Source organism: Hemitrygon akajei, chromosome 11 (genome assembly GCF_048418815.1).
Source record: "Hemitrygon akajei chromosome 11, sHemAka1.3, whole genome shotgun sequence".
Taxonomy (NCBI): domain Eukaryota; kingdom Metazoa; phylum Chordata; class Chondrichthyes; order Myliobatiformes; family Dasyatidae; genus Hemitrygon; species Hemitrygon akajei.
Genome location: NC_133134.1, coordinates 18,786,488 through 18,799,001, shown reverse-complemented (window position 1 = coordinate 18,799,001; position 12,514 = coordinate 18,786,488). Strand labels below are relative to the sequence as shown.

The 12,514-nt window shown below is 37.2% G+C and overlaps 1 protein-coding gene across 5 annotated transcripts in view; it reads left to right on the top strand.

The window, feature by feature from the left end:
- Nucleotides 1-12,514, top strand: part of usp7 (ubiquitin specific peptidase 7 (herpes virus-associated)) — an 80,249-nt gene that overhangs the window by 33,248 nt on the left and 34,487 nt on the right. For all 5 annotated transcript variants that reach the window (XM_073060326.1, XM_073060324.1, XM_073060325.1 and 2 more), the window contains exons 3-12: nucleotides 2,832-3,030; nucleotides 3,712-3,850; nucleotides 6,987-7,075; nucleotides 7,332-7,440; nucleotides 8,438-8,568; nucleotides 9,078-9,132; nucleotides 10,922-11,002; nucleotides 11,147-11,237; nucleotides 11,314-11,396; nucleotides 12,299-12,408. In XM_073060326.1, the coding sequence (XP_072916427.1) occupies nucleotides 2,832-3,030; nucleotides 3,712-3,850; nucleotides 6,987-7,075; nucleotides 7,332-7,440; nucleotides 8,438-8,568; nucleotides 9,078-9,132; nucleotides 10,922-11,002; nucleotides 11,147-11,237; nucleotides 11,314-11,396; nucleotides 12,299-12,408 (1,087 nt within the window). The remainder of the gene's footprint in view (nucleotides 1-2,831; nucleotides 3,031-3,711; nucleotides 3,851-6,986; nucleotides 7,076-7,331; nucleotides 7,441-8,437; nucleotides 8,569-9,077; nucleotides 9,133-10,921; nucleotides 11,003-11,146; nucleotides 11,238-11,313; nucleotides 11,397-12,298; nucleotides 12,409-12,514) is intronic.

The window sequence follows — 12,514 nt, the reverse complement described above, 5'->3', positions numbered from 1 at the left end:
GCTAAGAAACTGCAGTGTTAAAAAGACCCTAATGGGAGTTATATACAGACCTCCAAACAGTAGCAAAGATGTGGTTTACCAATTACAGCTGGAGATGGAAAATGCTTGTCAAAAGGGAAATGCTACAATAGTTGTGTGGGATTTCAATATGCAGATAAATTGGGGAAAATGAGTTTGATGTACCCACCAGCCTCCAGGTCCAACGTATAATTCTCTGTAACTTATGCCACCTCCAGCGGGACCCCACTACCAAGCACATCTTTCCCTCCCCCCCACCTTCTGCTTCACTCTTCCTTCCCCCCCCCCCCCCCCCCCCACATCTCTTCCCACCGATCTCCCTCCTGGCATTTATCCTTGTAAGTGGAACAAGTGCTACACCTGCCCTTACACTTCCTCCCTCATCACCATTCAGGGCCCCAGACAGTCCTTCCAGGTGAGGCGACACTTCACCTGTGAGTCGGCTGGTGTGGTATACTGAGTCCGGTGCTCCCAGTGTGGCCTTTTATGTATTGGTGAGACCTGACGCAGACTGGGAGACCGTTTCGCTGAACACCTGCGCTCGGTCCGCCAGAAAATGCCCCTCCTCCCCTCCTTACCCTATCCCTGATATATTTAGTTGTTTGATTTTTTTTCTCTCTCTCTCTGCCCATTACCCTGCTTGTTCTCCATCTCCCTCTGGTGCTCCCCCTCCCCCTTTCTTTCTCCCGAGGCCTCCAGTCCCATGATCCTTTCCCTTCTCCAGCTCTGTATCATTTTTGCCGATCACCTTTCCAGCTCTTAGCTTCATCCCACCCCCTCCGGTCTTCTCCTATCGCATTTCTCCCTCCCCCCACTACTTTCAAATCTCTTAGTATCTCTCCTTTCAGTTAGTCCTGGCGAAGAGTCTCGGCCCGAAACATCGACAGTGCTTCTCCTTATAGATGCTACCTGGCCTGCTGTGTTCCACCAACATTTTGTGTGTGTTGTTTGAATTTCCAGCATCTGCAGATTTCCTCGTATTTGCTGGGTAATTGTGTATTTAAATGAAATACAGGACAAAATAGTACAACTGCAGTACTATGGATCGAATATCAAGTTCTTCCGTGAACCAAATTTCTTCTCCCCATTCCCTACTGTGACCTTTTACTACCTTTTGACTAGTTTCAGATTTCCCATATCGCCACGCCAACCTTCTGCCACTGTTTTGCTGGCGCCATTAGCAGAATTGGCTGTTGGCACAGTCTTTAGAAGAAGCAAGTCGTTCCCCTGTTCTGAATTTATTTTAAAAATCTCTGCTATTTAGCCCCAGTCACATCTTCATTGAATAAAGGCAGTGCTTCTCATGTTATCTGTACAAGGTGGAAGTTCTGGAGGGAAAAACAATGACGGTGGTGTGTCTTTGAAAAGCATATGCGACTTCTATAACATTAGCTCTTCCACAGTTTATGATATAAAGAAACAAAAGGAAAAGTTGCTCCAGTTCTTTGCTCACAGTGAATCAGGAAGAAATAGATGTGCATAAAGAAAACAGTGAGAGATGAAAGGGTTTTTAAGTGGGTTAGAGGTGTTTATTTATTTAATCCTAACCTAACCACCTGTGATTTGGCAAAATCACTAATCTGGCACTGCACAGGTCCTAATCATTCTGGATTTGTGGTGGTCAACCTGTACTATAAAACTGTGTTAATTCCTAATACTCATCAACAAAGGAATTCATCTGCAGATAATGGACTACCTTCATACTATGCTGTCGATGATTGTCAATACTTTCAAATTTCCATAGCTTCAAATTCTTCATAGTTCCGAACGAAGTAGTGATGTAGTTTAATTTTCACTCCCGGCTGTTTCTTGCATCTCTTAGCCTGAATACCTGAAACCACAGTGAGCAAACAGTTCTGAAGTGTCTTGCTGCTTATTTCTCGCCAAATATCAGTGATGAAAAAGCACTCCTCTTTGAACACAAACACACAACTCATGCTCTTTAAAAGCTATTTTGCTCAAAGCACTCTGTTGTGTTAACGGCCACGCAAATGCACACGTCAGAAACTGTTTGACAACAGCCTCTTACTCCAATTAAGTAGCAGTGTCCCAAATAAATGAATGGACACTCGATTAATTTTTGTTTTTTTAAATGTTATCCCAAATGAGTGGCAGCCCTGATTAACCTATGGCCCAATTAACCAGAATCTACTGTTTCTTTTGTTGTAATCCTCCTTTCCTCCCCTACCTCCTGATACTCTCATCATTCAAGGAATATGAGCTGCTTTCCACAAATATATATTCATGGGGAAAAAACAGCTGCACTTGTAATATGTCATTTTTTTAAAAATATGCCACTACCACTTACTCATAAATCCATGCAAACTGACTTGGTGTTGGTTCTTTGCAAATGTTTCAATAAAGTTGGTCACTAGTCATTATTTTGTGACCAATTTATCATTGTTGTATGGAGTGTAAACATTGCTCTTTTTAACTGAAGGTCTATATGTTTCTGTGCAAATTTGGTTTGTAAGTGAGCTTTGCTAGTATTAAGCTGTTCTCAATAGAAGCTGTTACTTCAAATAAAGGTGCCTTTCCTCAAGCTACAAATCTATAGCTCAACAGTCAAAATCAATGTAACTGGTGTTTAGTTATAATGGAGAAGTAGATATCTGCATTTAAATGACAAATTTGTATCTTACAGTTGAAAATTATTTTCTACTATTGTTATTTATCACTCGGCTACTGTGGAGAAAGAAGTATGATTTGTATTGGATGTATTGACTTGGATTTGTGCTAACACTTGAAAGCTGCAGGATTAAATACCAATCAACAAGGCCACCATTTTAAAATGCAGTTCTTGGTTTTGACAGATACCAGTTGGCGCTCAGAAGCTACATTTCATTATACTGTGGAACGGTTTAGTAGGCTTAGTGAGTCAGTGTTGAGTGCTCCTTGTTTTGTGCGAAATTTGCCATGGAAAATTATGGTAATGCCTCGCTTCCATCCTGATCGGCCTCATCAGAAGAGTGTTGGATTTTTCCTACAATGCAATGCTGAGTCTGATTCTACGTAAGTAAAATTTAAAAGTTCTATATGTAAGTGGTATATCAACTCATTTTTCTACCCTGAGAAAGTAAATGTATGAAGTACAGAGCTGCTGAAACTAATAGATTTAATGTATGCAAATGAATTCATTAGCTACTTAAAAGGGGCTGTGATGGGTGACTGACAAAACACATTTTATAGTCTCATACAAAGTTATATAGGTTTTTATGAATTTAGATTGCTTGAATAGAATGTACCAAGATCTTAATCTCCAAGTGATTTAATTTGAATTACATCATCTTCTGAAAGTTCAAAATGAAAGATTACTGGGAGAGGGTCACCTGAAGTCCTTCGAGATTTTTAGTCGTGTCTGAAGTCGTATCTGAATGTTGGGATAGGATTATTTTGGGAATGTTGCAGTTGCAGAGTGAATTCTAATTGGATCATAAACTAAGTATTTTCCATATATCTCATAAGCAACTTTTAATCTGGTGGCTTGCTAGAGAAGTTAGCAAGCTTCATAATCTAGGAATTTGTAGCTCAGAAGGTATATTCCTTTATCTGAAAATGTGCATATCCTGTATTTATAAATCTGAATTTGTATTTTGCTATGCAGCTGGATATGGACATAACATTGTTTTAATTTTTAAATTTAGTTATGCTTAGTTTTGTAAAAAATACATTTACTTGTGTTCATTTCTATAGGTCATGGTCTTGTCATGCGCAAGCTGTGTTGAAGATTATTAACTACAAAGATGAAGAGAAGACCTTTAGTCGAAGGATTAGTCACCTTTTCTTTCACAAGGAAAATGACTGGGGTTTCTCTAATTTTATGACATGGAGTGTAAGTGCTGAAAATTTTACTTAGACTGACTTTTCTGATTTGTAATCAATCAGACTGCAAATTTGGAATGATGATCTTCATTTCTCAATTTCAAAACTGCTACCGGAAAGTGAGAGGAAATGCAGGGATGTGACTAAGCATTTAAAATGTAAAAAAAATTCTACACTGGAACAAGGCATGTTGTCATCAACCCACCATATGGAATTCTTTTTTGAATGTTGTCAAATGATCTTAAATTTGCTGCTAATCAAACTCATTTGGCAAGCTTCCTATCTAATCCAGGTTGTCCATGTTTCCAGGTGCCTGTCATGGTCTTGCTGGAGTGAGGTCTTTGATCCTTTACAACTGAGCCATCTGCAGCCTGATTCATTTCCTGCTACTGTTTTGCCAAGCAGCTAAAAAGGACTTGTCAAGAGATTGAATAATTGGATTCAGTGCATGTGGCGACTCAAGTGGTCAAATAGCCGAAACATCCATTTTGTCAATCCAGCAAGATCGAAACATGGACAATCCTGGATTGCAAAGGAGGCTTGTCAAATGAATTACAGACCAGCATCAAATTTAAGATCCCTTGACAATATTCAAGAAAAAAAATCACCATTGACCTAATTTTGTGGTTAATGGCAAAGCAACACTGTTTGCTGCTGACCTCAAGTTTCTTAAAAAGATCACTCCTCATTTGTTGCTGTCAAGCGCCAGCTTTTGAGGATCTCTGGTGTCCAGCAGTAGTGATGCAATCAAGCAGGTTCAGCGACCAGTTATTTAGAAGAATTCTCAGAGCAAATCAAGAAATAAAGTGCAGTTTTTAATCAACTCTTCAAACGTTTTACAGAGCTGAAATAAAGATTGGAGCATGCATACAAGATTAAGGTAGAAATTGAAATATCATAAACTGATTTTTTCAATTTTAAACAGCTGTGAAATTTTGGAATTTGAGGGAATGATGATGCAAACGTGGTATCCTAGTGCCAAAGTTTGTTGAGTAATAGTTGAAGTTTAGTGTGCCATTTAAATCTTGCACTTCAAAGATGTTATGCTGAACTGCTTGAAGTATTCATGGTTACTCCCACTGTAATGGTGAACACTGGAAAGCCTCATGGTTATTTGCCATGAATTCTGGACTATTGTTAATCTCCAGTACTTGATGAATGGCATCATGAGTTGGTTCAAGCATAGCTCCAAATTGGAAGAGGTGCTGTCAAACTCCACTTTGATTTATAGATGATCATTCTTTTGAAGTGCACGTCACCTTTATTAGCATATGAAAGAGTTCCAAGATTTAGATTTTAATGCTATTTATCCCTCAATTAATTTGTAGAGACTGGTTCTGTTCAGTACTACTTCCTCGATTTTGCAGCCTTCCTGTATATTTGCTGTACTACAGAAAGTTTAGGGAACTGCAGGTCTCCTTAATTTCTTTCATCTGGCTACTCTTTTATTTGTATCCTAATGAAACTTAAGTGCAGAGTTATTGTGGTTAATATTTCTGTTCAAGTTTATTGTGAACTGACTGTACATACAGCCAAACAACAGAACATCTCTCTGGACCACAGTTCATCCACAAAACATACATCTCACACAGTACATCAACATATTACCACAAATAAGTTATTAAAATAGAATTCAAAGTGCATGCAGAATGCAGCACAGGTAAACAGTAAAACAGCTCACTATCCTAGTGATGAGACCTTGGTGGTGGCAGAGCATTCATTAGTCTTATAGCCTGAGGGAAGAAGCTGTTATCCGGTCTGGCTGTCCCTAATCATGATGCTCCTGCACCACCTTCCTGACAGTAATGGTTCAAAAAGATTGTGGGATGGGTGGTAGGAATCCTCAGCAATATTTTGGGCCCGTAGGTATTTAATCTATGATGATCTGTTATATTCTGATTCCAACTGGGTTTTAAATTTCTTCACATTTTTTAAATTGTTTTAGGAATTGATTATTCACTTGCATTATTTTTGTCTTTGATGCAAATAAAGAATTAGAATCAAACCTAATTGATTCTTAACCTAAAATTTAAGTGATGTTGGAAATAATTTCCTGTCATTTCCAAGCTGCCTGTGACTTACATCTGTGTTTTAATTGGGCTGAAGTTTCAGTCCTTTCTGAGGTCATGGTGTTGCTGTGATATTGTTTGCATTGTTGATATTTGTCTGAAATCGTAATTTCAGTGAGTTAGAAATCACTGAATTTGAAGAATATATCTGTTGATTTTCAAGAAAAGGCGTTCTACATCACCATTAGGTAATTTGCTTCATTGTCTTACTGATGAAAATTCAGAGCACAGGATTCATTTATTATCAAAGTTTGTATACCATATACAACATAGTAATTCATCTTGCAGGCAGCCACAAAACAAAGAAGCACAATATTCGCAAAAAACTCCGCACCTCAAAGACAATCATAGATCTAAGGTGTTTTTTTTTTTAAAAAGAACAAATAATGCAAACGATTTAGTTTTTTTTTAAAAAAATGGCAGCAGAACAATCCACAAAACATGAACTACAGAGTTCCCAGAAGTCTGCATCCATAGAGCTATTTCAGCACTGCAGCCGAACCAGGAGCAAGATGGCTGCAGGCTACAGACACAGAGCCAGTTTCAATGCTGAGGTGAGAAAAGCCTCGTGGAGTAGTGAGTCGAACACTGGTTCATCCTCCACCCTCGGCCTGCACACCGTAATCTTTTTAATCTGACTTTCTGCTTAAATCAGCTAAAATAGTGATTTATTATCTGTTCTCAGGCCCAGGCCCTGACCCTTCAGTCCAGCCAAGAAATCGGCTCCAGCAGTGGCCACCGTGGCTATACTTGCATTTTTGACATTACAGTTCGTGAATATTTTAGGAAACCACAAAAATGCCAGGTTGTACAGATGGTTCAAAAGCACACCTCCCAGTGGGAAGTTGCAGTAGTTGTGGCCCTGAAACGGTATATTTAGTGGAATTATTGGTAGGTTTGTTAAGCTGCCTGCAAAGTGTTGCTGTGTCTAGCCAGCGCCATCTTTGCTATGCTAGTGTGCTCACGAATTAGGCTGAAAATTTCAGTTTACTGATAAAAATCACTTTTTTCCAATAAGCAATGGAATTAAATTTCTAATTGAATAGCTCGTTAAAAGTCTATTTAAAATCTCTTTAGGAAGCAACTGATGCTGAAAAAGGTTACATAGAAGATGACAAGGTTACATTTGAAGTCTTTGTTCAGGCTGATGCACCACATGGTGTAGCGTAAGTATTAGAATTATATCTTGGGTGTCTTGGAAGCTGATTAAATGAGCGACATTTATGAATAGTTAATGGTTAAGTACATTGGTAATGCACAAAGAAACATTAAATCCTGATTTTTCAGCTTGCTGATAAAACTTAGGAGGTAAAATGGGAAAACCTGCTTAACAATGTTGTTGAGCCTTCTAAGAAGCATGAAATCTTAAATTGGAAGCTGCTGAATTTTTGCAAAATGTACAAATTAATGTTTTTGTTTCAGGTGGGATTCTAAGAAGCACACAGGCTACGTAGGATTGAAGAACCAAGGAGCAACTTGTTATATGAATAGTTTATTGCAAACATTATTCTTCACAAATCAACTGCGAAAGGTAATGTGGATGTCATTTCACAGATAAATTGGCAGATGAATGATACTGCAGTCATGATTTTTTTATTCTGTACTTGTGATCCAAATTCAAAAATTTAAGAATTAAGCTTGCAAGCTAAGTACCCAGACAGTTCCCTTAGTATGATTGCAGTACCACCACAGGTCCTGTGGTAAATCATAATTTCTGCATCTTCTGACTAATCAGTTATGGAAACTGCAACAATATGTTATGTAAGGGTAGGATCTGGCTTAGCTCTACTCAAAGATGAAGTTCCAATATCCATGCTGAAGAGGTCTATGTCAGGTGGTGCATATGCCCTAACTTTCACAGTGGCCTTATGAAAGTTGTCTATTCACCATGTGCCATGAGGCTGATTTGCTTTATCACTTTTCTCCTAGTGCTTTTTGGGTACAGTTGAAATAAATACTTTGGATTATTCCCAGTGATACACAGAATACTGTATATAAAAATAAAAGCACAGGTTGGAAATCTGAAATCCGAAGAAAGCAAAAAATGCTCAGCAAGTTGGGCATTATCTGAGGAAAGTTGACGTTCTAGGTGCAAGATCCTTCAGAAGAAAACAGGTTACCTTTGCAAGGAAGTGGGAATTGAGATATAAAATAAAGGGAATAGCTCTGTGAAACCAAGTAAGTTAATATGGCAGTTGAGTTGTGGCGGGCAACCTGAAGCTCAGGGTCACTGCTGAGGACTAACTGATTGCATTCATGATTAGGGTCTTGTGTTGGTAGTCACCAAAATGGCCACTGTTGGTTGGTTTATGTTTTTTTTTTATTTTTATCTCGACTACAAATTGGGCAACACAACGATTATGTGGTGTTTTGCAGTGCTGCATCATTTGATTCAAATTTCACTTGTGCGCCAGTTTGATGCACTAAATTTGAAAGTGCTCATTTAGTTAAATTCTAAATTGCTGTGATAATTTGTGTTCACCATTTTGTGTTTGTTTTTCTTCCAATAATTTACTGTCTTGTCATAGGCTGTCTATATGATGCCAACAGAAGGGGATGATTCATCCAAAAGTGTTCCTTTAGCATTGCAGAGGGTATTCTATGAGCTGCAACACAGTGATAAACCTGTTGGAACTAAGAAACTGACAAAGTCTTTTGGGTAAGGGGGACTGTGTACTGCTGTGGGAGGAAATTATATTACGTTTTTTGACTTTGTAATGGGTTCCAGCTGCATTTTAGTATTATTTTACTGTGTGCCATATATTTTATGTTTTGATAGTTCTTCCCCAATGCTTGAACAAATAGATTGTAGATGATGTAATAATTAATACATCATTCTAAATAACAGCTAAAATTTTAAAATGCAGCTTAGTGTATATTATGCTTTGTGAAAGCAACTGGGTGAAGACTTGTTTGAATTTCTTGCATCTATCCAACTGTAAATTAGATATAACTATTAGGACGTGTGTGTTTTGTAGAGTTATTTCCATAATCACAGTTTGTTGTCCATTTCGCATTACATTTTGCAACATTGAATGTTTTGTGGTGACCAACAATTTGAATTGGGCTTTGGGGGGGAAATTTGTGCATATCTAAAGTTGCAGTTCACCTTAAAGAGCATTACCATTTATGAACTGTAATTAATGTCCTAAATATTTTTTCATGCAGTTGGGAAACACTAGACAGTTTTATGCAACATGACGTCCAGGAACTCTGCAGGGTGGTAAGTTTTTCTCCTATATATAAATCCATTGCTTGCAATTGTTATATTTAATTATATTGATCCTATTGTGTTTAATTCAATAACGTCTTGGGAGTTTACAAATGTACATAAGTTGTTGTAGAATTGAGTGTTTTAAAACTGTTCTTATTCATTGAACATTTGAAACATGCAGGCTTACACAAATTGAAGCCTCATGCTTCCTCTGCTGATCCAATATTATTCTCAACATTGTTTTCTCACTCTGTCTCCAAGGAATATATCCTAATAGTTTTAAGCTTCTTGGTCTCCTACTTGAATATATTCAAAGACTCCCTGGCTCTGATTAAAATTAGTCATTGCCTTCAGAAGATTCCCCTCTCTGTCTTAAATAGATGACTCCTCATTCTGAAACTGGTCTATATTCCATTACAGCAAATAAATATCTTAGCATCCAACCTACCATCCCCACCACCCCTTAGAATCTTAAACATTTCAAGAAATTTGTTTTTCTTTCATCCTAATTCCAGGGGATGCTCAGTCTTCATGTTAACCCTAAATCCCAAGAAATATCAACATGACTGTTGATTGCTTTCAATGCAGGTATATCTTTATAGAGCCCAAAGCTGTCTTGTTGTAAAGAGTGCCCTGTGAAATTTGCATTAAATGCTCCTTTTTTAAAAAAAAGTTTGCATGCATAGGGATGAAGGGTAACTTTTCATTAGATTTGCTGATTACTATATTTGCTTGCTAACAAATATTTTGTGTTCCCAGACAGCAGATTTTGTATAATTGTATTTTCTTCCCCCCCCCCCCCCTTCCTAAATTGATAAATCTCAATTTTGTGTGGATAAATATTATTTGATGTGTTGTAATCTTGGATTATTTTAAAGCTGCATGTTTGGTGCTTGTAAATTGTTTGCTTTTAGAATATTGCAATAATTGGATTGATCTTTATTATATTTGGAAACTATATGGAAAATATGTAAAGTAACTTGCAACCCAAGCTAATATCTTGGATGTTTAAATGGTATTTTGTATATTTGGTAGCAGCAACTACAGTATTAATTACTCCTATCATAACTTGAGTATTGGTGCAACCATTTTCTTCTACTGTGTTAATTACTGTGTTGGAAATGGGGTGTGAAATATTCCATCTGGTTGTATTAGGGTCTTAGCAAACTCTTGGGCATTGAAATAATATGTAAATATAAATACCTGCTTTCTGTGACCGTCTACATGCCCTTATTTGCTGAGGACTGCCTATGGCAAAAGCAAGGTACTGCAATATTAATGGAGACATGAGACTTCAGATGCTGGAATCTGGAGCAGCAAAGGATGTGCTTGGAGGGACTGAGGATGAAACAGCATCTATGGAGGGAAGCAGACAGCTGGCATTTTGTTCAAGAGCTTTTATTTTAACTGTTTGCTGTGTGGGGCAGTATTTTGCAGATGTTGCCTGACATGGAGTTTTTCCATCATTTTGTTATTACATTTAATTGATAGAGCTATTTCGGTTTTCATAAAGAGGGTAACAAGGTTTTGAATGGGCAAACAAAGTAAGCAAGTCATTCCAAACTGAAGTGATTTAGAGCTGTTATAATTACTTCAAAAATTTATCAATGCCCATGACAAACTTGGTATATTTATGAGCCATTATGACTGAAAAATCATAAGAACATGCTTCCGTTTGGTTGATGGCAAGATACACTATTGATCTGTAAAAATTATTCTAGTTAATACACTTGGTTTGTTTTGTCATGAATTTTAGTCTTTTTAAAAAGTAAATCTGACAGTAGAACTGTTTTTCCAGCTACTGGATAATGTGGAGAATAAAATGAAAGGAACCTGTGTAGAGGGAACTATTCCAAAATTATTCAGAGGAAAAATGGTGGTAAGTGCTTTTTGAATTACTTGCTTAAAGTTTACATTGTTCATTAATGTCAAGTCAAAAAGAATTTTAGGATGTATATTGTATACATTTCTCTGAGATTAAAGCACCTTTGAAACCAATAAAGATTTTTTTTTCTTTTTGAAGTCATATATTCAATGCAAGCATGTGGAGTATCGATCTGAGAGAATAGAAGATTACTATGATATTCAACTCAGTATAAAGGGAAAGAAAAATAGTGAGTACAGCTATTATTTGTATATTTACCTTTTGAATTGTAGCAAATTTACCAGCCTCTTGCTTTTGTTTCACAGTATTTGAATCTTTCAAAGATTATGTGGCGGTGGAGCAGCTGGATGGGGATAACAAATACGATGCTGGAGAGCATGGTTTACAGGTACATTTCTGATGCGTGGTATCACAGCATCAGTCATTTTAGTAAATATTTAGCAATGAGAAATAGTTATATAGTTGTATTGAGACACCATGTTAAATATCTGCATTAATTTGAGTACGAGTTCTGTCACAATAACAATCTGTTTTATTTTAAAACTTTGAGTTCCATTCACCGCTTAATAGCATTTCCAGTTTTCAGTCTGAACAGGAATCACAGGAGCATGCTTCCATTTGAAATGCTTAGTTGGTGGCAAGATACACTATCAATCTGTAAAACTTGGTCTAGTTTCAATTACTGAAGCTTACCTCCTGTAGCATAGATTGACTTCTATCAGTTTTCATTCCAAATAAAACTAGAACCGAATAATTAACTGCAACACTACTGCAGTGTTAATTGCTTTCCCCCTTCATCTTTTTTTATTCTGATTTTTGTCCTCTTCCCTTCAAGTCCTGGTGAAGAGTCTCAGCCCAACATGGCAAATTTTTATTTCTCTCCATAGGTGCTGCTTGACCCGCAGAGTTTCGCAGCATTTTGTTGCTCAATGTTTCCAGTATCTGCAGAATCTCTTGTCCGTTTGATCATTGTTTATGGAGTCTTGCCAAGGCAAATTCAGTTAATTCCCTGATTCCAATAGTTCCCTTTCGGTAATATTGTTGTAAATCTGTTGCAGCGGTTGACTCATGTCTAACTTTGCTATCTGCAGTCACTCCAAAATTTGTAAAGGGCAGTTTTTTTTTTCAAGCAGAAATTCTGGAGTACATCTGGTGAAATTATTACTATAGGGTCCAATATGTGTCCATATGTTGACCTTATTGTGCACCTGATGCATCACTCTGTCTGTACTTGTCCTAAAGGACATTTGATCTTGCACGTATATGCTAATATTTATTTATTGTTTACAGGATGCAGAAAAAGGTGTGAAATTTCTTACTTTTCCACCAGTATTGCATCTTCAGCTTATGCGTTTCATGTATGACCCACAGACTGATCAGAATATTAAAATAAATGACAGGTAAGCAGTTTTTTGTGGGGGCAGGACATTGTGCCTTGACATTGGAAAATCTATTTCAAATTAAAATGGTACAGTTTCACTGAATACAATTCAAATATGAATTTTG